Here is a 25,560-nt window from a genome sequence, read left to right as displayed (position 1 = left end):
ATATCAATCACTATTTCAGCTTGGCAGAGTTAAAATGGTACAATGTGCTGTACAGAATTACTTCAGCATCTGGAATACCATTCTGCTTATATATTAGGTGATACATTCAGCAACCATTTTTAATTAGTCTCCTTAATTAATCTTTCCACCTTAATCCAAAAAATGCCTTCCAGAGAAATGCTGAGAAACTTTGTGCTCAGTGAAAAAGGGTAAATCGCCTACTTTGCAGAAAACACAACTGCACCCTTACAGACCCAGGTAAATCAAAGAAATCAGATGATATGGCATTATGCAGATCTGGTGAGACAAAAAGAAAAACAGATATCCTGAATATAGAGGATGAAACAGAACTTCTATCTTTACTCCAAACAGCAGCTACAAATTATTTAGTCCAGTGATTTATGTATTACAGCTAAAGTTTTCTAGTACACACCAACCAGTAAGCGTCACTTTTGAAAGCTACACTAACTGCTTTGCTGCCTGCAGAGCATCCAAAGCTAGGCAATCTTAAATGATTCATTTTAACAAAGCATTTGATGATTGCTCTAAACAATATTGGTCATTGCTTGGACTCTATGATATTGGAGGTCTTTTCCAACCTAAATGAATCTGTGATTCTCTTGGGTTCTGAATTCACATAGATCAGCATATGGTATTCGTGCAAGTCAACTCCGTTTTACATCTACCACATTTAAACATTATAAACAGCAAAAAATAATCTTACCTCTCCTACCCTTTAATCAGCATACTTTGTGCTAAATACTCCACATAACTGACCTCAGGATCCTTGGTACAATGCCACCACAGCTGAAGGTGTGACTCAAAACATATGCAATTTCAAAGTGAAATATACAGGCTTAACCTTCTGTTGTGAAAATACAGATATCAAAACCCAAACAAAGAGAGCTCTCAATATTGGAAAAATATTCCTATTTCACTTTTAGCATCTTGATGGATAATACAACATAACGGACAAAATCTGTAGCCTTGGAAATAAAACCACACAACTATAGTATAAAAGGTGGCACACAAATTTGCAGTGGTGTTTTCCTCATAGCAGCATGAATGTCTACCATGAAATGAACAAGCAGTGTGTCTGCCTATTAGTAAATGAACTGTGAGTTAAGCAACATACTCAGTGAAAAAAATCAACCAGATATTATCAATAGCTAGCAGGCAGAAGTTAAAAAAATTATAGAAGAGAAGACTGTGACTTGTATTACCTGCCCCTCAAAGGGGGATCAGTCAGGCTGTGCAAGTGAGCAACAGCCACCTGGTACCAGCACCCCTTCAGTGCAACTAGGTGGCTGTTGTCTGGTTATTCATCCATTTTGGCATCACAGTAGAAATGTGCAGCACACAGCATGTGCTGCAGAATTCAGACTGAAAATGCAGATGAGGTCTGATGTTGATGCAAGTCCTGAGCTCTTTGCATAAAGGATGCATATGCTTGGTACAAATCAGGATTCTCAAAGGCGTTTCCTAACACACCCATTTTTCCAGAGCAGATAAACATACAAGTATGAAACAGCTGTTTGGAAATGTAATAATTCTATCAGCAAAAAAAAACCCCAAAAAAAACCACATAAGTTGGTCTATGGTGCAAAATGCAAGTTTGATTTATGAGGTTCACTTCATATAAAGTTTAAACAATTATGCAGCAAGATACAAGCCTTCCTGCTGCCTCCCCTCCACGGCTATGTTGTACAATAGCTTACAGGGTAATTGGGTGTGAAGATTTTGCAGACAGCACTCATCATGCAGGTGAGTGAGCACATAGCATAAAAAAGCAGTCCAAGAGAAAAATTAAATTTCTTTAGGTTAGTATTTCAACATTTTGCAATAGTCACATTGAACTATAATATCACTCCCATCCAAGGGGTACAGAGAAACCAATTTGAACAGTGGCTTTTTGTTACTATCTTGAATAGCCTTTGGAAGCCAAATCACAGAAAACCAGGAAATGAATTTAAATAAGAATACGCATCGTTTGGGTGACTATATTATATTTGCACAAATAAAGACAATCTTTGTAGGGGGCCACATTTTCTGGTTGATCCAAAGGAAGATCTCTATTGAGAAATTGCAACTGTATCTCATTAGCAGGAGCAAGATTTCAGTGGCACCAGCTCTGGTAAGCAAAGGTAGAGCTGAAGAGCATTTCAATTCACCTCTAAGTACCTGAAAAGGGTTACTAAACGTAGAAAAGCGTACTTAAGGGATATCTCTTAATTGTTTAGCAACGATGGGATAGTTATTCAAATAGGGGGAACAGTTTAATCTGCTTTTTTTCAGTATAAGAAAGATAGTGATTTTTAGCTCATATATGGGGGGCAGGGGGAGAATGCTTTCAGTTGTGAAATAGCACACTAGGATCAAAAATAAAAATAAACAAGAAATAGAAAGAGAGGAGGGCTGCAGCTTGAAATACTTGACTGCTAATATCCAGCATGCCATTCCAGGGAGTCCCAGAGTGATTTTTAAGCCTCTTGCCCATCCTTGTAAAGAAAGGCGGGTGGCAGGATTAATCAATATCGTGCAACCCAGCTGTGACCTGACAAATAAAGAAGTCAAGAAAAAAAAAAATCCCATCGATGATCTGTGTCATTTAGCATTCGGAGGACGGCAACATCTGGGCTCAACTCCAGATGGGACGGAGCGGCCCCGCGCTCTCGGCTCGCCACAGCGCTGCTACACACACACACACACACACAAAGGAGGGCTCCGCGCTCCTCCCGCTTTTCTCCAACATGAACAACTCCGCGTTCAAATAAGACGTAAACACACGGAGAGCTGCCTACTACGCCGGCAGGTCTGTACAACAGTTCAGCTACAGCCGTGTCAGAGGGGGCTATTGTCCGGGACCAGCGGCCGGCGCTCACCGGGTGTTGGCGTAGGCGGTGCCAAGAAAAATAAAATCACTGCGAGTCTCTCCGATCGCTCCGCAAGCCAAACCCGCGGGCTTCAGAGCCCTGCACCGGGCAGAGGGGAGCAAACAGGCGAGGCAGTGCGGCTCCCACAAGCGACACTTTGTCTGGCTTCCAGCGAAGCAGCGACAAAACCCCCGACGCGCGAACAATGCCCGCGGCCCCGTCGCCGCTCCTTGCCGGGCCGCCGGCGGACACCGTCTCCCACCGGGTCGCCGCTCTCAGCGATGTTTTTAGGTTGCTTTGTTCCCCGTGAAACGCCAGCCTTTTCACCCAGCGCCGGCGGGGAGAACAGAGCGCCCGCCTCGGAGACCGGGGACCGGCCCCTGCCCCATCCCCTGGCAGCAGTGGGAGACGCCGGAGCCGCGGCTTGGGCATCGGCCGCCCTTTGTTGTGCCCCCGGGAAGGGGCCGCACCCCCGTGCCCTGACGGGACCTCGGCTCCCACCGCAGCGCCCACACGGGCAGGGCGCTGCCTTCGCTCCAGGGGGAGACGGCAGCAGCGCCCCGCGGGGCGAGCCCGCTCTGCCCGGGATGCGCTCCCCGCCGGCAGCGCCGCTCCTCGCCCCCGCGCTGCCCCGCTCGCCTTCTCTTTCACTCACCCACGCCGTACTTCTCGTGCTCCGTGGGTATCCACATGCTCGCGGCGTGCGAGCGCCCGTTCCCCCGCCAGCCCCTCCGCCGGGAGCGGCGGTTGCCGGCAAGCGCGTCCGCTGCCCGGGGCTCCCGCCGCGCTCAGCCGCGGCTGCCCGGCCCCAGCGGCAAAGGCATTGTTCGGGCGGGCGGACTGACTGAAGCGCGCTCGCCGCCAGCCACTTATATTCCCCGTCCCGCTGCACGCCGGGGAACGTAGTGCCTCGATGCGGCCGCGCCCCTCGCCGCCCGCGGCCGCGGGAGAGACTACGAGCCCCGTCTGGCCCCGCGCTCCCCGCCGGGGCGGAGCGGGGCGGGGCGCGGCTCCCGGGGCCGCCCCGCGCCGGGCGGGCCGAGCGGCGGCGGCAGCGGCGGCGGCATGGCTGAGTCCCGAGGGGCTGCGGGACCGGCGGTGCGGGGAGGTGAGTGCGCTGCGGGAGGCGCGGGGGTCTCACGCTGCGCTCCCCCACTCCCCTCGGCTCCGAGATCCCGGCTCGGACGGTGGGACGGGGCTGGGGCAGCCGTCCCTGGGATGGGGAGCGGCGGACACGTGTGCGGCTGCCGGGAGCGCCAGGGCCCGGCGCGGTGGGGCTCGCTCGTCGCCCGTCGGAGCGGGGTTCTGCCGAGAGCCACGGACAGCCCCGTACCCTCCTCCCGCTGGTTACAGCGACGTGAGTCGCTCTGGTCCTACTGGTGCCTGTCCTTCCACGTTTGGCGCACGGAACTGCGGGGACGCGGAGAGTTTCCAACAGCGAGTCGGAGTGGAGAGGGAGTTGATGCCGGCAGCGCGGCAGAGCGGTGGGACGTGGGGCTGATGGTCCGGGGAGCATTTTGGCTCCTGACATAAATCTGTTTGTCTACGCACACGTGCACAGACATAGTGCAAAGCAGGCGGTGCACAGCGAGGAGCACAAATGATCCGTGGGGAATTACTGCAGGGATAAGCCAGGTGCCGTAAGCAGCAAGAACAGCAGGGTTTGTGTCCTTGTCGAGAGGTCTGTATGTCTGCACCCTCCTGGAAGGAGATTAGTTAGAGCTCACCGTGGATAAACTGCAAGAAATCCTCAGCTACACTGGTCCTTCTAAGAGAAACCTACGTGTTTTGAGGTAGGAGCAGTAGCCTAGGTTATATCTTCTGGTCCTGTGGAAAGGCACAGACAGAAAAAAGGGAGAAAAACAGTGATAATGATGCTGCTTTGTAGGGCTTACCAGATACAAGTTGTCTATAAAATGAGTATGTCTGGTTTTAGAAAAGTGTTCTCCAATGAAATCAATATTCTGAACTGGTATCTAGAGATTTTATGGGTTTCTTTGGTTTGATCCAAATGAAAAAAAAATAGTTTAATGTTTTTCAAGAGAGTAGCCTTCAGTTTAGGTTGACTTTAACTTCTACTGTCAAGTCATTGATAGTGTGAAGGACACAATAAAAGGAAGTCATGTACAAGCAGGCAGTTTCAAACCTAGAGTTAGAGCACTTTTATTCTGTGTTTGGGCCTTTGATAGTGAGTGGTCTTTCAAGTGACATTTGTGTTGTTTGTCTAGTGTGTGCCCTTATTCTATTCATAAAAGTAATATCAATTTGTGCTAGTAGTTAGAGCAGTACTCTTGCCTTTTTTCTGTGTAAGAGTATGTTGGCATGAACCTCATACATGAAAAGCCAGACCCTTTTAGAGCATTGCCACACTGGTGTAATTGCACCCAGAAGCAAAGCTCTGCTGTTTTAACTATTGGAAAGAACATGTGCCTGAGTCTGTGCAAGTCTTCTGTGTATACATTGGTCTGTGGACTGCTAGAGATGATGAGGTTACCCTGAGGTTTTTTCAGATAACTCTTGTAAAGATATTGGCACCAGTTCAAAGAAAAAAAAGGAATTTTTTGGAGGAAAATGGAAATTCAGAGGCCTGTGCTGTTTTCCTTTTACTGAGTGCAAACACTTGTTGAAATGACTAGTGGACTTCCTCTGTCTTTGCTCCCAAACTCACTTTGCATTTCCTGGCAGATCATTTGGAGTTTCTAGGTAATGAAATATGTAAAAAATCACTGTTGAAAATCAAAATAATAGATGTCAGGCTAAATTAACTTTTATGTCAGCCTATAGACTTTCATGTCCATCCATGTGCTTCATCTCCCCGTAAGACAGGTCTGCCAGCATGCTGGCTGGGAGTCATAAAATTTTGCTCCAGCCTTGTAACTGCTGTCTCTCATGTTAACCATGACTGACTTCAGCATCAACAGTCTTCCCTTGGACAAAGGCAAGAGTCTCCAGTTGCTCAAGCAGCCTTTTCAAAATTATTTGTTTGCCACACACTGACTTAGGGTCAAGAGATCTTAAGAGTATAAATCACATTTTCAATGGGCAAATAAATACCCCATCCTAATATTTATTATTTCTCTGCCTCTGAACAAAATCTTTATTCATTCAGAGGTTTAACTTGTACAAAACTATTCTCTCTAGAAACATGTTGTACTTGCATGTGCACCTGAGGTGTGTCACGTACTTGGAGGCAGCATCTAGGAAAATTAAATAATATACTATTTCCTGGTTTGCTGATTCTATTTACAGAAAAGCCTGTGGTTTTATATTCTAATCCAGGACAATGTTGCTTTCTAGTTAGTTCCTTCCAGCAGCCTTCACCAAGTGGCTTTTAATAAATATATCTCTGTCCACAGTATAGTTTGTTCAGTCTGCCTATCAACACTTCTTACAGCATCTGTCAAAGGATTTTAAAATAAGTATTTTTTCTGGAAATGTGTCTTTCATTGTTGCATCAGTAGTCTGACAGTTATAGTTTTCCTACTCAAGGTCTTCTTGTGCTCAGGTGCTTTTGAACACATGCTGCTGGGGTGCACCATGTCCAAGCACAACATGTTTGATTCCTTCCATGTCTCTCTCTCATACCCCATTTTTAAGAATATTCAGTTTACTCTGGAAAACAAAATTTGACTGGTCTTGCACAAGTCTGCTTTTTTTTTTGTTCTACCTAGAGGATATTCCAGTGAAAGCTGGTTTGTTCCTGATAGTACAGCCATTACTTCTTTGCTCAACTCTTTAAGTTCTGTTAAGGATGCTATTAGAGCTGCTCAACACAGTGGGCTCTGGAATGCAGGGTTTTCTCTTTCCTGGTCACTGAAAGGCAGTCCCATGTACTCTCAGACCCAAAAGATTTCTCCACACAGGTTAATGGATGCATTCCTCATTAGATTCACAAGCACTCCCATGTTCACAGGCCACTTCCTGTGCCTGTGTGGGTTCTTAAGTCTGTTTAAGTCCATTTCATAAAGTATACAAAATTTCACTATCACCTTTTGATCCCATCCACAAACACCCTCAAAAATACCATAGTACATATGATAGTCACACATTTCCCTTTTCCTATCAGTGACAAAAGTTCCTCTTGACCCTGTTCATGTATGTGTGAGTAGTTCCTTTCATGCCATTAGTTCCCATATTGGCAGAGACAACTTACTGTCTCTTTTCACCTGCTCATTAAGATTTGTGTGCAATCTACCATGTCCCTTGTTATTTGCTGTTTCTTTTATATTGAATAGTCCTTAACCAAATAACTGGTGGACTAGATGCTTTCCCAGCCCCTGCTTCCTTCTACTACCAGTCCTATTCAGATCAGGCTGAGTGCTTTACTGCTTTCCTCTCTAAAATATCCACAGCATGCCTGGTGGTGAGTGGGGAGCTGCTGGCTGCTCGTGTCCATGGGTGAACACTCCAGCAAGGTGACAGAGCAGCCACTCCCCAAGCACAGAGCTGCCTCTGAGCACAGAGCTGCCCCTGCTTGTCTCCTCATTCTCGAGAGACCCTCGGCCTCATGAGCAGCCCACGTGTATCTGCCCCTTTCTGTTTCATGGGTTTAGAGGATGATATCCTCTCAGTATCCTTCCTTAAAAACCCCCACCTGTTCCAAAAGATCACACATGGGGTTGCATCCTCAGTTGTTTTCCCACAGGGCACTTTCAAGCATCCAGAATACCACTGGTGATTCCTCAGGTTAAATCTTTGTGTGCAGTAGAGCATTTCAAGAACTGAGGCTTCCACCATACTACAGATTTTGGACAGAGAGAGAGAGAGTCCTTTTACTAGTAGGCATTATAAGCTCTATAAAGGATGCAGTTTAATCATTGTGAATTGAACAATTAGCAATTACACCTGGAGGACAGGTTCACTAATTAATTCTGGAAGTGCAACACAATTTATTTTAATATGACTGCCAGAATGGATCTCCTAAAGCAGTATTATTTAAAAATGTTTAAAGAGCCCTTTTTGTGATTTTTAATTAAAAATCCAATTTCAAAGTAATTTTAAACATTTACCTGATAAGCAAGTGGATCTTTTGGAGGACTGGAAATTACTAAATTATTGTTGTAAAAATCACCTTTTATGTGCTTTTCTGTTTGAAAATTGAAAAGGCAGAATCCTTTCACGTAACTGTTGCAGTAATATTTTAGAGGTTTTAGCCTTCACATCACATTTCTTAAATAACTGATGATGGAAGAATATACAAGTGAAACTAAATATTTCATTAAACAGGTCATAATGGCATAATAAAATAAGTGATGGATTGTATTGGTTGGTAATAGAGATCTGAAGTGCCCATGATTGCTGCCATAATTTTACAAATAATTGTGTTGTAAATGTGCAGCGTATTTTACCTGAAGACAAGGTATGAAGGCATAATTTCTGTTAGCACAAGGCATAGGATATGTTGTATTCCCCAAAAATACCCAATAAAGACTTGCTATTTGGTTTTCTCTGAATTCAGAAGACTTTCATGGCTTTAAAGCAAAGATGGACGGCTTTTATCCTTGTATTTCATTCTGGTATACTAAGCGAATTCTTGCCCTCTCAGTAGCAGGTAAAGGCTTTGATACATGAGCAAACTACACAGTATCAGCTCCTCCATACTCTAACCAGAGCTTGTTTAGAACTGAGCTGCTGCAGACTGTCTGGTGAGCAGGTACAAGGCTCAAACATGGTAACTTGTTTGCTTGTTGAAGCCTTCGACTTCTTTGAAACTTTGCTCAGTCTTGCAGTTACCTGCAAGGGAGGGAGTAAGAATGAGTGGTGTTTCATCAGTCCTCAGACTGATGAGGACCTTTAAACTGCTTCTGTATGGGAAAATATCTGGTTCTTACCCCAAAAAAGTGTTTCTCATCACTTGAACAAATAATATATGTGGACATGCTTTATTTAGATGTAGAGGTATAGGCTAGAGAGGTACTTCAAATGTTTTGAATGTTCTGAGTGTAACACAGATGCCAGGATAATTTGTTATGCCTCTTGAAACACCTTGTTCACTGCTTTGTTTTTCCTGGGGAGTACTGGTTTTCTGGAAGAGCATCGAAGTTGTAGATTCTTGTCAGCAATGATGACTGCCACAGGGTCTGCTTGTGGTATAAACAGGGCTCAGAGTTCACCCTTTGAGACTTCAGCCAGCTTTCTTGATGAAGGGATGTAGGATTTAAACTAGCACATGGTTGTGTATATGAACAGTAGGAAAGAAGAAAAAACTTAAATTTTTTATTATAAATTGAATGAATTTGAATGAATGAATGAAATGAAAAATGAATAATTAGGAAATTACAAGCGTTAAGTATTTTAACTTCAGTATAGGGTAAATTTGTCTGTCCAGTCTTCACAACCTTTCCCAGCCCTGTGTGCTTCCTTCCACCATGTCCTGTCCTGAAACCTCTGCTAGAACTCTGCAACTTTGTGTGACCATTTATATCCTAAAACTGCAGCTGTTCCCAGTCTCTCTCTGAGGTTTTTGCTTCACATTCTCATCCACCAACTCCCAGCAGGCTGAATCTGGGAGAAAAGCCTAAAAGCATTTGAATGTCTTTCTGTGGGCTTTTTAAAGTAGCTTTAAATATTGCATCAATAAAAGCCTCACACAATGGAGGAAAGAACATGACATTCAAGAAGCGGGAGAAAAAAATGTGGTGAGTTTTGTACAACTTTAAAGCAGGTCTGTGCCTCTGAAGGGCTGGGCACAGCAGTGTCTCACTGAAATCAGGGAAATGTGTTTGTAAAAGTCTGGGTTCTTTGCAGAGTTATTGTCAGTCAATAATTAATTACAGTCACTTGAATAGGAAAAGACTAGTCTTCAATGACCTGATGACTGTTGTATTAAATAATGCATTAGTCAGTACCACTAAAACCACATAACCAGACTGAAGTTGTGCTGTGGCATCTCTGCCTATGCTGGGGGGCAGGTGGGAACTAGGTGCTCTTTTAGGTCTCTTCCAACCCAAACAATAGCAGGTACATGTTAACTTTTAGTGTTTCCATAGGAAATGGTATAGCTGCAGTAGTCCAATCATTGATCCCAAGACCTGATTTTCCAGCAGGTGTTTCCATGATCATTGCTTGTTTGCCATTCTGTCCTAATATTCTACTGTAGTAGACCTTTAAGTTAGAAATTGTAGTAGATGTTTTGTCAGTAGCTTCAGTGGTCCACAAGCACCTGTCTGTTCTTTGTAGTACGTTTCAACTGTGTTTCCTGAAACTTTCCTTTTGATTTTTTTGCCTCTTGTTTTCACTGGCCACTATCTTCCAATTGGTCATTTCTTTTAATTTTGTGTATTTTTCTCTGATATTTTTATGACTCACAGGCAGTGGCCAGTGTGAAATGGCCCAGCTGTTTCTGTTTGAGTCTTGCTCATTGAGATGTCATCTTCCCATTTGTCTTTGGAGACTCTGTACCCAAGGAGTAGCCACTTGCCCTGTGTAGTTGTAGCAGGTTAAACACCTTCTCTTTATCCCTCTGGTATAGGAGCTCTATAACTTGACACGCCATCTGTTTCAACCTCATGATTTTTTGTGGTATGTTGTGGCTCTGTTACCTGAACAAATGATAAGGCACAGTAGATAAAGGTGCCACAGTCCCTGCAACTATACTGCATGGTTTGGCATTTCTGCTCACATGAAGTGAGTGCTCCCACACTGAACAGCCACTTGGTTTAGACCCAGGCATTTCTGTTAAGGGTTGGGATGCATTTTTCATATACCTGAGCTCAAGCAAATCCTGTTCACATGCTCTGAAACTGATCTCTAAACCCAGCCAATGCACAAAGCAGCTGGAGAGCGACTGGGGGCTGCAAGACTCCTGTGAGGGTCAGAGCTGTGCAAGAGGAGAGACAGGGCTGGTGGGCAGCACAGGGAAGCTTGGCACAGCACCCTCCCATCCAGAACCTCGTGCCAAGTTCCTGGCATGTGCCCCAGGGTATGGCTGTGAGTCCCATGGTGGAAATGCACAAGGCTCACAATATAGAAACAGCAGTGGTTGTGAAACAAATGTGTGCAGTTCTAAGTGATGCTGCTGCCAGAGGAGCATTTTGCTAGCATTTGTCCTGACCAGTGTGCCAGCACTGAATTTTATTATGACTCCGTAATGCATGAATAAATGAGGTAGAGCTTTTTCTCTAAAGACCATCCTGCTGTGTGTAAAAAGACCATCCTGCTGGAGGTTTGAATTTGTCTTATACAGAATGAAAACATGCAGTCTGTGCTGTATTTTTATTATTTATTATTACTGTACTAATTTAATGTTCAGGAGCCTGCATGTATTTATACAGTTAGTAAAATAGTGCCTGAAAAATATGAACAACTTGTTTCACTAATTCTAGCGTTCTAATTCTGTTTCTTGATGAAGTTAATTTCAATTATTGTATCATCCATGTCCTTGGGCTACATTAGTAGTATCAGCAAGCATATATCATACTTAGGAAGCCGAGATCTGTGTTATATGGTTAATGAATGCATGGAGGTCAGTATCACAAAAATATTTATTTCAAACTCTGGTACAAAGTCAGAATACGCTCATAGAAATTTTATATTACTTGCTGTGAGATGTCTCTGGGATCTTTAAGACATAATTATTTGAGCCCTGACCTAAAAATACTTTCCTCTCAAAATAATTTTCAAAAATGTATGTCTAAAGAGTATAAATAGTGGATTATTTGAAGTACAATCAAAGCTTTGTTTTCCTGAACCATGATATCAGGCTGAAGTATGTTGATTCACATCACTGCACACTATAATGAACTTCCCCTTTGAGCCACTGTTTTTCCAATTTGAATACCAGTTTATGGAGGTTTGATTCTAAAAGTAGAAACCACTGATTTTGCTACTTTTTCTGGAAAAGCTGCAGTTCATTGAGAAGGCAGCAACAGACCATAGAGATTCTGACATCATAGGGCCTCTTCTTCATACAGATTCTTCATTAATTATAAAATTCACTTAATTCAGCCTTGAAGGCTCTCTGTGTGTCAGGAAGCTCAGTCAGAATATCTGAGAGAGATTTCAGCCTGTTCTGTCAGTATGACACCCACACACACAAGGATGCCAGAAACGAGACCTCTCAGGATGCATTTTGAGGTTAGTTCTAATTTGTATGAGTCTGAAAAAATTTAAGTGCTATTTAAAATAAAAGTTTCACAGCATTTGCAGTTGTTTTTTTCACATAGTTGCCTTTTTCAAGGAAAGTCTACCAGTGGAAAAGTTGTAAACCCTGCAATGCAAATGTTTTAGTTAGGAGCATGGCAGAAATTCCCATCATAATGACATGGGGGTGTCAGGAACTGCTAAAGCAGGCTTTATGTTTTTAAGGCAAATCACACAGCCTTTCCTGTAGTTACAGAGAGTAAAGCAATTGTTTTAAAAGACCACAAGGCAATTCTTTTAACATCAAAAGGATAAACGTGCTTGGAAATTGAATCCTGTTAGAGGAAAAGAACATGTGACAAGAAAAGGAAAATCCTTGTAATAAAGCATTATTGATCACTACTAAATGATCACAATAAAAAGAAGAGTAAAGTATTTAACCTGCTTTACATAGCAATGCTGGCATGTAAGTTACTAGGCTCAATACAGTATTTTTAAAGGCACTGCAAAGACAAATTATAGCAATGAAGTATTACTGTCTATATTAAAAACATTGTTAAGACCACTCCTTTCTGGGAGAGCTAAGGTCACAGACACAGAATATGTAAAGTAAGACATGCCTTTTTCCAGCTTGCTGCTCTTTGCAGAGGGTTAAGCAGAACAATGGCAGTGGTAACATACACAAGTACTACATTTGCAAATACATTTTTTTACTTGTGATGCCTTCCAGTAGGTATTTTTTAACATTTTTTAAATTATGGTCTAGAGCACCTTGAAACAAAATTGTGCGCTTTTTTTTTCTCTTCCTTTTTTCCCCAGGAGTTTTCATATGAAAATAGCAGAAATTCAATCTTTATACCTTAAATTTAAACAGCATTGTTTATGCTTTATTATGATGTCTCTGGTATGCCTTTTTACTAAATAGCAAGTTTAACAGAAAAAAGCTGTAAATTTTTGTTAGATAGATTTGGATGATACGTACAAAAGAAGAGCCTGGATGGTCCCTTTTGTCCTTCCATTTCAGATTCTTCTGTTGGATATTTTCTTCATCTTCCTTGTAACTCAACATTCTGAGTTTCAGGCTACATAATTACTTTGTTAATCTTTCCAAATAATAGTCTAGGGTTTAATCATTGCTTCTAATCCCTTATTTTAGTAGATAATGTGTATCTCAGCTCTCCATGTCTACCAAGTCACATGATCACACTAAACAAGGAAAGGTAAACAGAAATTTCGTTTAACAATAGCCATAAGAAATCACAGAAGCTCTAAAAAGTATAATAAAATTATTCAGTATATAATGCTGAAGTAGATAAATATTTTTTCATATTTGTGACCAAAATATAAAACCCTGATTTTAGTTACCCTAATGTAAGTCTCTGTTATTTACCCAGGAATGAGGCATTATACAGCTCTGAGCTTGCAACAGAACCTGCTGTAATGTGTTAAATATTTATAAATTGCATATTAACATCAGCACTTAAATATTGTTATGAATACTTACTGGGGTCACTTTCATTAGTGTGTGTGTGGGCATGCATGTCCCTCTGTGTGAGAACAGTAGGTTTGCTCTGGTCTTTACAGATGTGGGGGTTTGTCTGGGCTCCAGCAGAAAGACAACAAGCAGTGGCATGTATCTGCTGCTGAACTGGGCAATAATCTAGTCTATTATTTAAACATGATCTTATTGGCAAGCACATTGGTTTTGTTTTATTAAAATTCCAGCACTTCACATTTTTATTAATCACTTTCCCAGTCCTATTCAGTTGTGTTCTGATGCCTGTGCTGCGGTACCATAGCAACACTTGTTAATGCTAATGAAACTGCAACATCCTAAGCTCCCCGACAGAGCAGCCCTGTTAAATATGGCTATTAAGCACAGTTGTATTTCTGTTAGTTCCAGCTCCCAGCAGACACCTGCTCTGCAGAAACTCTGTTCTGAGTTATTAGGATTCGGTAACTTACAGCTTTTCTTAAAGCTGTCATTGAACTGGAATCAAGTTCTCATATTCCTAGACAGCAAATGCTACAGAATATGTACAGTGTCTGTAAAACTGACAAGCTTTAGCTGTAGGATTAAGTGTTCTTTTGAAGTGCTCATTTGCATTCAATGAAAAAACAGGCACGGCTGGGACTGATTGATCTTGGGGGAAGCTACAGGATGTGTTCTCCCCTAGAGCATATGGACATTTTAACTAAATATCATTCATAGTGTGTTAACAAGCAGAAGTAATAGGTAAATAATTCCTCATGAACTCAGACTTAATTCAACTTAATAGAAGTACTTGAGGGCTTTAATATATTGAGATAGGAGATGATTATGTACATTGATTCTTCTTTCACTAGGAAGCATATTTGCATGTAGTATCGGTGAGGACCATGACAGGGTGTTTTATTTTCATTATTCTGAGTTTTGGCTTTGAATACTGTTTATTTGGCAAGTCATTAGTCATCCATCTTTTGTGCTCTGGAAAACAAAGGAAAAATCCTGTAATCAGTGTAAAATTGTTTCCAAGAATATGACCACAAATTAGGGAATGCTGCTGTGCCAACAAATAGATGCTGCAGTGCCAAGGCTGCAAAACAGGGAAGCTGTCATGTATGTATTTCGAGTGTCAAGCCGATCCTTCTCCATACTCTTGCATCATCTCAAAAACAATTGATTCCAAGACAAAGCTTTAAAACTGCTCATTTCCTAAAGAGTTTTAAATGCAGCACTCTTTTGTGCAGAATTACCTATAGGAATACAGGTTGGTTCCCCGTTGTACTCTCTGGAGGGGTTTGGTCATTTTGGCAACTAAATGGTTTTGCCATGTGATCAGTGAGAACTTGGGGGAGGGTGCTCAGCCTTTTTGTTTTCCATTCAGCATCTGTTGGGCTGCTAGTGTGGAGTGCCAGGTTTGCTAGGTGTCTTTTGTTTTCCTGTCATTCCTTCTTCCCTTTGTTCTTTACGTGTCTAAAAACCTGTCTTTTGCTCGTTATTTGGACTCCCGTATTCACCCGTATGTCTTTGTTGTGTTCATTTTTGTTTTAGGATCATTTCAAGGTCTTGTGCTAATCTCCTCATAATATTAACCAGCTGTATTAATGAGATAATAAACCAGATTTGTTGGTAATGAATTGATCCATTCAACTATTGGATTTAATTAGAAAGACACTTAACATTCCAGCAGATGTTCTTATTTTGTTTCATTGTCCTTGTGTTACCAACAGTGGGATATTTACATCGTAAAGTCCTCAGCCTAAGGCCTTGTTGCTGTGCCATAGACTAAAAAAAATAACAGGAAACCCATAAATATGTCTTAAGCAAATTTGTATTAATTCCTTTCTCATCATTTCAATTCTCAGACTTGGCAATGCCTTGAATTTTCAAAGTATTCTTCATTTAATAATAAATCGATTAATCTGTTTTAAAATAGTTTGATTTCTTCTTTCCCAGTTAACGCCCCTCGTCTTTGGACTTACCTCCTTTTTCTTTGGACTCCTTTTCCTCTGGTCTTGTGACTCTCATTCCTTTTTATCTAGCGGCAAAGCTTCAGAAAGAAGGATGTGAGTGGCCCTGTCCTCAACATTCCCTGCAGCCCAGTTGATGGAGCTCCTCCCTCCACTTGCTGCTTGCCTGCTGGAAGAGCCTGCCAGTCCCTGAGCTCTGGCACTCGAGGCACGGCTGCAAGTCACACCTCAGGGCCAAGCTGTGTGAGTGCAGAGTTCTAACAGTGAGGTTACTTCATTTACCTGAGCCCACATACCTCCACTTGCTAGTTAGAGAGTGTAATTCATGCAGCAGTGTCCAGTTTGTCCCCAGAGCTAGTGAGAGCAGATTGTTCAGATGTGCAACCAAGTAGAATTGAGCACAAGAGCTCCACACTGCACTTAGTGTGCATTTAGTGTGTTAGGTGTGCCCATGCTGACAACAGTGGATTCTGCAAACTGAAGCCAGTGCTGAATGTCCTTGTTAGGAAGTAGTGTTAAAATCTTAGTGGCTTCTTTTCCTGTGTGTAATGCCTTTAAAGAAACCTCGCACACTCTGGCAGACTTATGCTAAAATTGTATGAGACAGCTGAGGCTGTAAAGCTGAGAAGGTTCTCTTTCACCTTACTGCTTCTCACCATGCACTCCTTAGTTTGCTCTTGCCCTTGGTGGACTCTTGTGGCAGCATTTTCAACATTCTTGAGCAAAAAGAAAGGAAGGAATGGTTCTTAATGGTAAAGAGCTGGATTGACTCATCCAAGGATTTGGCAAGCCTGGGAGCCAGCACAAGCAGAAGGGCAATGGTAGATGGGTAGGAGTGGTGGGATAAGGGGGAGAAAGTCAGGATAATGAGACATCCCTGTGCTTCTTGGTAGCAGCAAGTGGTTACACTGGGGACCATCTCTGGGAACCTTGCCTTTCAAAACTCCCTTTCAAAAGCCAAATCTTTCCTTCCTTTTCTTTCTGATAATATCTGTTGTATTGGCTGTAACATTGCATGGCATATTGCTTTGTGATAATTGCATGTGGATTGTGCAGGTGGAGTGCATTGCCTGCCCTGCTGTAGCTGTGTTATAACTGTGTGGGTGGAACATTTACTTAATTGTGCAAACCAACATTGCTTTGGAGCTTAGAATAATTGTATTCAAAAGTAAAAATGTTCCAGTAAGGAAAATGAATCCATTTTCATCTTGTTGCTTCACTAGCTGTGAAGATTAACTAGTCTATATTATAACAATTCTTAAAATAAAATGAGGCCATATAATTTCTATAACAGGCAGCCTTTTTTAATTTACTTTTTTTTCCCTCACTGTTGTAATGGTGTATACAGTCCCTGTGCAGGGATCAGAAATCCATTGTACTGGGTATCCTGTGGGTGCTTATTAAAAAAAAACCCAGTTCTTATTCTAGTTTTGAAGGTAAATTGTTTTCTATACCACCTCATTCTCAAATACCTTCAAAGTATTTATTTCATTTTCCCCTGAAGCACTTGGTATACTTCTTAGTTTTAGTTTTCAAAGAAGGTATTCCTCTGTTCTCTTCATTCTACTAATCTACCTTTTTTAGCTCTGAATTAGGTGTTAAAGACCATAGTTTTATCTGTCCTGTTAAATGTTGAACAACATGGTGTCAGCTGCCAGTTCTATGACTGAGAAAGGGATTTTCTTATTTTCTGAGTTCAGAGGGCTTTCTGTGAAGCCTTTGGGATGTCCCGTTGCATAACAGTCATGCTGCTTTTCTATTAGGCAGAGAAGAAAAACTCAGGGGCAGCAACCTGATTCATCCAAAATTTAATGGATGGGTTTTATAAGGCTGTCTCCTCATAGGGAGTCTCATGAGTCCTGTGCTGTCATATGCTGTTCATCACAGACACAATAAGCAAAGGTGATATATTTTGCTGTTAATACATCTTTTATTTTCCTAAGTGATAAGTATGAGGGCCAGCTGAAGCATTGCACGAAATCTCATGTTATTTGAGCAAATTGCACCCAAAAGAGTCCTATTCAATGTTAACAAATGCAAAGTAACACACAGGAGTGAAGACACAAAGAATATGACCACTGTCTTGTGCATTAACACCTGATTCACAACTTAGGAGACTGAATCATTGAAGAGAATTCAGTGGTTAATTCAATGATCCTAAAAGCAAGTGACATACCAGAAATAAAAGGTAAATATAAAGAGTTTGAAAAAGAAAAAAATCTGTGCTGATTTAGAAGCATATTTTCTTCCACTCTTGGACATTTTCAGGCTACCTCTTACCACATTACATGAAGGGTTGAGTAGAACTAGCCTTGAGTTGAACCAGGACATCAAGGAATAAAGGAAAAATTTCATAAAATCATTACAAAAATATGAAAAGTTGATGCAAGTGTTTGTCGGTGTTAAAAAAACAAGAATTTCAAATAGTGCAGGAATAAGTCAATGGTGAAAAAAAAAAAAAGCTGCTTATCTGAGGGGCTCATATAGCCTTTGACTTAAACTCTCCATAGTCAGACTTCTGGAAGACTATTCTATTTGTGTGATTACTGTTTGTTTGCCCTATTTTATCCCATTCCTAGGTAATTGCTTCTCACCCTTGTCATCCAGGGCACATGCACCAGAGGGGTGTTTAATCCTTCTCTGTGAAGTTATTCTCATTGCAGTAGATTCCAAGAGAAAAGCTTGCTGCTTTTCCCTCATTTTCAAATGTCTCTGCATGTAGGAGTCTTGGAGTCTGAGAATACATCTGAGAGTTTTTATTTCCCTGTTAGCCCTAAGCTGTGCTACAGTTAACAGCTTTTATTCAGTACCTGTAGCCACTCTGCTCCAAATATAGAAACAAAATTAGCTGCTTTTGCAGAGATTTCAATATTATTCTTGGATTTATTTGTACTGTTTTGAGGTTTGTGCTACATTAGTCCAGTAAGTGCTGTGCTAAAGGCTGTGCATTTGTTCAGCTCTGTGCATTTATTCTCTTGTTCAGTGTTTTTTGTAGCAGATGAGTAAAAAGATATTTACATGGATTCCTTTTTCCTTCGCCTCTTCTTTTAAGTGCCTTTGAAAGAAATTGCATAAGCTTCTGCATTTGCCAAACTGCTCTGGTAGCCTAAAGTTATCCCTTTTAGCATTAGCTACTCTGTTTGGGCAGCAAAAAACCTTCTCCCTAGTTTATTCCTTTCATCAACTTATGACTACAGTTAAAGACTGAGCAGTTCTGTTTTTCCAGCCCAAGCAGTTGCTATTCACAAGTACCTTTACTAAACAAGGCTCCTTGTCTAAGTTTTGTACCAGTTCCTGCTGATACACCTATCTGTTGAAAGTTGATTTATTGAGGCAGATAGGTGCTTATTTATTTGGATTTCCAATAGTTTAAATAAGTCATTGCAAGACAGCTATACCAAAAATTAGCAAAAAGCAGTGTTGCTCTTTACTGGGTTAAGTTGAACTGGCTGACAGAATATCTTCTTCATTCACTTGGCATCAGCAATTGCAAAGGAAATTAAGTTCTACTTTTCTCAGTAAACATGGTGTAATGCTTCTTCAGGCAACAGAACTGACTGTAAGAATGGACAAAGCTAGACTCTTGCAGGTACCACCAGTTTTGCTTGGGAGATTTGACCCTTTCATGAGGATTGCTCTAGCACATGGTGTAGCCACTGCTGTTCTTAAAATAAGACAAAATGGAAAAATTTCTGCAATGCCAGTTTAATAAAGAAATTTCTAAGGGAAGGGAACGAGCTGAAGTGTAGATTAAATTATGAGAAGAAAAGTGTTAGATTGTGCACAGCAGCTGCATTGCTCCAGGTAATACCATGCTCTGTGTGCTGCCATCTTTCTTCAGTGCTTGGTTTTATGTGATAAATTGAATTCAGTGCAACCCAGCCATCAGTCTTCAGGCAAGGCAGTGCCTTCCCAGGAAGTTCTATATTTCAGAAGTCCTAAGTAGAAGCCTCAACAGTTGTGCAGGACATAATATATATATATATTGTTCTAGGAGCAGTATAGAGCTGATAAAGGTGTGTTTCCTATGCTTTTATCCCCTTTACCACCTGTGGCTTCTCAGCAGCTCCAGCTTACCCTCAGTCCCTGGGCACCAGGGAGTCATTGCCTGTGCTGTGGCTGCTTTGGAGCTCTGTGTGCCTGTTCCTCTGCCTGAACACACATTTGTCACAGAACTCACAGAGGCTTCCCAGGTCTGCCTCTCAATGGGGTTCTCCAGCCTTTCTTGGGTTATTTCAGTGTCTTGGTAGAACATGGGATGGAACCCTGATACATTAACATTTTTTCCTAGGAAAAAAGCTAAATTACTGTGATTTTTAAAATTATTTTTCAAATTTCCCTGTGAGCAAGGTACCAGACTGTCAGATTAAGTATACTTGCCAATGTATAACATATAGATGTCATTTTTGTAGGGTGAAAGTTATCTAGTAAATATTAATTAAGGTTCCTTTAACCATGTGAATTTTAAAATTCATGTGTGACAAAATAACAGACTTGAGAGAAGGCCTTTTTCCTAATTCTTCAGGTATCTTCAGAAACTGATGCCCAGGAGGTTCCCTCAGAATATCAGGAGATGGTTTTGCACTGTGAGGGTGTCTGAGCACTGGCACAGGTTGCCCAGGGAGGTTGTGGAGTCAAAGCCATTTGCATGGTCCTGGGTAAGGATCCTCCTTGACCAGATGACCTCCAGAGGTCCCTTCCAATTTCATCCAATCTGTCACTCTGTGAAGTTTCATTTTTCTACAGAGGTGTTCATGTCACTGCAGGAATCCAGAGACACAGAGCTTATTCTCCTGCTGCACAGGCTAACTTCATAATACAGGACACCCATGTTTTCAATTTTCAACTTCAAGAGGGCAGGAACATAGGGAGTTTTTTTCTGTTTACTTTTTGCTATCCAAAATTGACATCTAAAATTGAAGATCCCTGTTGAAATTGGCATTTGCTTCCAAGATAGACCCCAACCCAAGACTGAGGTAGGATTAATTTGGAAAATGAACACCATTTACTTCTAGACAGCTGGAATTTGGTTAGGCTAATGGGGCCAACTGTTTAACTCTCTTGGTCAGTGTGTCTTAATGAATTATACTAATTTATGGAAGAGCTTATGAATTTAGACCAGTGTTGTTTAAATGGGGAACACACACATGTAACTGCAGGACAGCATGTGGCAGTGACTCACCTCTGTGTGGTGTCACTTGAGGAACCTGTGTCTGGCTGGTACAGTATGGTACAAACAGGGACCATCCACCTTTCCACATGGAGCATGGCTTCCCCTTGCTCAGCATCTGTACAGTTAGAAAGTGCTCCAGTGGGCACAGGCATCCAGTGGCAGTAATCTTGACCGAGGATAATCTTTTGTCATAGAACAGTAAATTAGATGTTAATGGGAAAAAAAGGCAAGACAAATGCATATCTTCAAGAGTCAGTCAGAAAATTATAGAAGTATTCTGCAAAAAATAAAAGTATAACTAGGAAAATTAACATGCAAAACAGTTTGTGTTATACAGTCTAAATCCTTCCTGACACTGAGCAATGTGGCTCAGAGTATCAGGGAGCCACAAAGAGTGGCTTTATTCATATCAACAGGTAGATTAGATAGTGAGAAGAAAAGGAGGTTTCCCATCATAAAATTTCTTTAGTGGTAAGCAGAGCACTTGTATGTGACTGACTTGGTGTCAGCAGGGAGTTTTATTTGAGAAAGACACCTGAGAACTGGCCTGTGCTGACCTCCCAGTGTCCCTCTTGGAATCAATGCAATCAACCTGCTTACAAGCATCTTGCTCCTTAAGTGATCCATGCAACAAAACCGAGACTCAAACAGGTTTTGTACTACCTAAAAGTACTCCAAGAGATGTAGATTTATTTACTTAGTCAAAATTAATTTTTTTTAATTCTTATTTTAGATACCGAGTGTATTTTGGAGCCTCTGTCTCTGCCAGAAAGTCCAGGTGGTGTTGATGCAGTAGAAAGTTCTCCCTATGTGCCTTGTATTTTCTGCAAAGAATGCTATGTCTTAGCAGAACAAAACCAGCTCCTGAAGCACATGATTATTGAACACAAGCTCGTCATAGCAGATGTGAAACTGGTGGCAGATTTTAGAAGGTAAGGGTTATGTCATTTTAAATGAGTGTCTATGTGTGCAGGTGTTATTGAAAGCTTTGGAAAAGTAGAGATCATCTTTTTAGAAAGACATTGTGGGAGAATTTCTGCTTATGAGCCTTTTGCTGCTGGACTGTAAGGTTGTTTTCCTATTTCCTTCCCTCTCCCTAGTGCCTAGATGTTGCTGGGACTAGTGAGCTCAGTTTTAGAATAGATGGCAATTCCTGTGTTTGGCATTTTTTTATATATCCTAGGGTCTTCTCAGGTCCTATCACTGATCAACAAGTTGTGTGCAAATTAGAAAGCTGGTTTTTAGCAAAGCCCATACCAGACAATCAGCTTTCCTAATCTGGGGTTTTATTTGTGTAGGGCAAGACCATTTCTATCCCTGTACAATGTCCTCAAGCTGTGTATTGTACACAGAAGCTGCTCAGTACAGGATCTCTCACACTCTGGGATGAAATTTGTTTGTGCTACTGTGACAGTGTTCACAGGGGTCTTATGTTGAGGGAAGAGACAAGGATCTGACTCCACTTCTCAGAAGGCTTGATTTATTATTTCATGATACACATTACATCAAAACTATACTAAAAGAATAGAAGCAAAGGTTTCATCTCAGAAGGCTTGCTAAGCTAAGAATAGAATGGAATGAATAACAAAGGCAGCTGTCCCAGACTCTGTCTGAGCCAGCTGTGCTGTGATTGGCCATTAATACAAATAAGCACATGAGACCAATCACAGATACACCTGTTGCATTCCACAGCAGCAGATAATCAATGTTTACATTTGTTCCTGAGGCCTGAGAAGCTTCTCAGGAGGAAAAAATCCTAAGGAAAGGATTTTTTTTTTATAAAAGTTGTCTGGGACATGCTACTTTAAGGACAGTATTGCCCCAACAAAATCACATTTAATCCTTAACTATGCTTTACAGTACTGTGATCTGCATACAACTATGACTCCTTCTACAGCTGTGTCATTGATCATCTCACCAGGGTCACATTTGGCTTTCTCTCTCTTAACTTTCTCCAGTAGCTGGCATGTGACTTCAGAGACAAGGGACTTGCCTGGCATTTTGCTTTCCACAGTAATGTGTGGGCCAGGAGGGAGGCTAGACAATACCTGCCAGTCTGTAGATAGTTCTGCTGTAATATTTAAGTGTTAGACAGATAAATTCTCAACTAAAGTGAGTTTTCTAGTAGGTCTTCTGTCACTAGTTACTAAGCCAAAATCAAGACCTTATGTCTATCAAGACTCAAAAAAAAATGAAATAATACAATATAATTTAGGAAGAGAAATGTAAGCCATATAAATTAAATCCTTAATCAAATGTATGAGCTTAACGTTGCTTAAAATTGAAAACTGATGGTAGTTTTTGTTTGCTTTTCTGCTGAAGGCAGGCAGAAGGAGAATGTACTGTTCTTTGGAGATAGTACTAGTATCTTTGGGTAAGTAAAGGAATCAGAGCTGCTCAGTCATGGACCACCAGTCTAAGAGTGCTTGGGGGAATTATTTTACATAAATAGAAATGTATTTTAAAATCACCCCTTCAAAAGGGCCCATTTAGATTATTTTTGCTGCTAATGCAATTGGAAGCTAGCCAAATCTTACAGAAAGTGGCCCCAGGACATGAAATGATGGAATTGTTGCTCTGAAGTGTGCTTTCTCTGATTTGCTGTATTAGTAAGATAGTCTAATACTAAAAAGAGAATATATTCTGAAGTGTGGAACTGAGGTGAGGAAAATACAGGGTTCAACTCTGTAAAGATAGTATTATTTTTATATTTAGCAATGAGTTACAGCCAGTCTTAGGAATACATTTCTTGACAGAACTGCAAGAAGTGGATAATCCAGAAAAGACCAATGCTAATGGAAAATTTTTTTTCTTTTCTTTTTAACTTTGAAGATTAAAGATAAGTTGGCATAAGGGCAGAGGGAAGAGATAAGGGGAATAAGCTTCTGCTTCATGACTTAACATGATCACTCATTCTGTCTCCCTGGAAGTATCACAAGGCATTGGTTTTATCTGGTCATTGATTGTTTGGGTTAAGTCTTACGATATGAAATCCCTTAACTGCAATTTCTGTGACACAGACAGTTATGGGCAGGTGAGTTTGTACCTGTGTTCATTTCTCTCAGTGCAAGGGAGAGACATCTATTAAATGAGCTCTTGAAATCTCTCCATTTGCACATTTATGTCCTAAAAGCTCAAGGATGACTTAGTCTGGAAGAACTACAGTTCTATTTAGCAGCTCTTTCAATGAGCATTGCAAACAGTGGAGCAGGCAGGGGGAGAAGGAAGGACTCACCTTCACTTACTGACATCTGATGATGATGCTGCTGAATGGGCCCCAGCCACGTGTGCTGGCTTCACTGTGCTCAGCTGTCTGCTGCCCCAGAGGTCAGTCCTCTCCATGTCAGACTTAGCAGAAAGAAAGATGTGCTGATTCCTTGGCTGCTGCAGGTGAAGTCATCAAATATATTAGATGAGAATGGTAGAGGCAGTGTGAGCCACTATGGGATGTGATAGCTGTGGCAAGTAAACTTACAGATTGCACAAGTATTAAAAGCTGCAGCTATTAAAAATGCTCTCATAATAATGAAAACCGATTTTTTAATTATCTTTTGCCTTATTTGGTGGCACAAAATAAGAAGAAATCATTGAATAGCCTTTGCCTTACCAACTCTCACATGATTTATATCACACATGAATATAAATTTAAGCAAGCACTTAAGCATTTTCAGATTATTTTTTATAGTAAAATTCTGAATAATTAGCATAAGAGTTGCTTGGTTCCCTTCATCATATAAATGGAGTGATGATTTCTCCTTGGTTAGATAGTAGCCTCCTAGTCCAGTGGAAATCTAATCTCAGTTGTGTTCTGTTGATGCAGCTGTAATACCAACAAAAAAAGATAGTACAGAATGGTTTTAAAAAACTGTAGTTGATGGGTTAAACTTTCAAGATGTGTTTAGGTCTTTTCTTATTCTGTCTGCTGTCTTACCCCCAGGTGTACAGGGACTTCATTCTTCTGTCTTTCTAGTTGTCTGCCAAGCTACAGCTTTCACTGTAACTCCACAGGAGACCTGCCAAAACCTCACTTTTGTCAAGTTGGTGTTTTTATTGAGTTTCAGCTTCCTGACTGCATCTTGCAGAACACAGAGCACAATATTTTGGGAATTTGAGAATGCTCTGTAATACATTTTTTCAGTAAAGATGCATCTGAGTGGCACTTCTGTCTTTAGATGTGAATAGGTCACAGTGTTTATGCAAAGCTTGGTGCAAATCTGCTTATTGAGTTCTTCACTTTGACAGCATGGTTAAACCCAGTTTAAGTGAAACTGAATTAATTTCATAAAATTGAAAACTAATGTGAAGGAAGAAAAAAGGGACACAGGAGTTAAAAAAAAGAAACAATAACACATAAGAATTTAGAGCATTAAAAAACAAGAGCTATCAATTTTTTATTACAAGTTTTTCGGTGTTTCCTTTTTCACTGATCATCTCCCCCTTATTTTTAAAGCTACATTCTCTACTGGAAGAGGAGGTTTGCAGAACAGCCTATCACAGACTTTTGTAGTGTGATAAGAACAAATTCAAAAGCTCCATTAGGTAAGTATGCTGCTTGCTCACTCTCTGATGGGCAGATGATGGGATAATTTCTGGCATATACTGCTGCTTTGATCAGCCACATGTGTCTGACACTAGAGCAGAAACCCACAGAAGCAATGTTTAACTCTTAAGCACATGTCTAAACTTACCTTTTCCTAGGATTACAACACATGCTTCAGCACTGTGCTGAGTGAGGATGAGATCAATACAGGCTTAAATGTGCTGTGAACAGGGGCCTGTTGCAAATCAAGGCCTGGAAGCAGAGCTGCTCACATTGTGCCTGGGGAGATGGTGGTACCCCCTGCATAAAACATCAGTGATGGTCCTTCCAAAATGATGAGAAACATTCCCAGTGAGCTGCCTTTTCTGACTTCACCCTGCCCACCATCTGCACTGATGCTGCTTAATTCTTCTTGGACATCAGGGCCACATCCCCCTTCC

General features: G+C 41.3%; 2 protein-coding genes across 6 annotated transcripts in view; one reads left to right on the top strand and one right to left on the bottom strand.

The window, feature by feature from the left end:
• The window catches only part of DOCK4 (dedicator of cytokinesis 4), a 223,790-nt gene extending 220,107 nt beyond the window's left edge, over positions 1–3,683 (bottom strand). For 2 of the 4 annotated variants that reach the window (XM_036400467.1, XM_036400468.1), the window contains exon 1: positions 3,529–3,683. In XM_036400467.1, coding sequence (XP_036256360.1) covers positions 3,529–3,565 — 37 coding nt within the window. In that variant the 5' untranslated portion in view covers positions 3,566–3,683. The remainder of the gene's footprint in view (positions 1–3,528) is intronic. The other 2 variants (XM_036400465.1, XM_036400466.1) reach the window with 1 other exon arrangement.
• Positions 3,684–3,931: 248 nt separating this feature from the next.
• The window catches only part of ZNF277 (zinc finger protein 277), a 42,631-nt gene continuing 21,002 nt past the window's right edge, over positions 3,932–25,560 (top strand). For both annotated transcript variants that reach the window (XM_036401549.1, XM_036401548.1), the window contains exons 1-3: positions 3,932–3,981; positions 21,314–21,512; positions 25,031–25,119. In XM_036401549.1, coding sequence (XP_036257442.1) covers positions 3,939–3,981; positions 21,314–21,512; positions 25,031–25,119 — 331 coding nt within the window. In that variant the 5' untranslated portion in view covers positions 3,932–3,938. The remainder of the gene's footprint in view (positions 3,982–21,313; positions 21,513–25,030; positions 25,120–25,560) is intronic.

Source organism: Molothrus ater, chromosome 5 (assembly GCF_012460135.2).
Source record: "Molothrus ater isolate BHLD 08-10-18 breed brown headed cowbird chromosome 5, BPBGC_Mater_1.1, whole genome shotgun sequence".
Taxonomy (NCBI): domain Eukaryota; kingdom Metazoa; phylum Chordata; class Aves; order Passeriformes; family Icteridae; genus Molothrus; species Molothrus ater.
The sequence above is the reverse complement of the archived record's forward strand: the minus strand, read 5'-3'. Positions and strand labels throughout refer to the sequence as shown.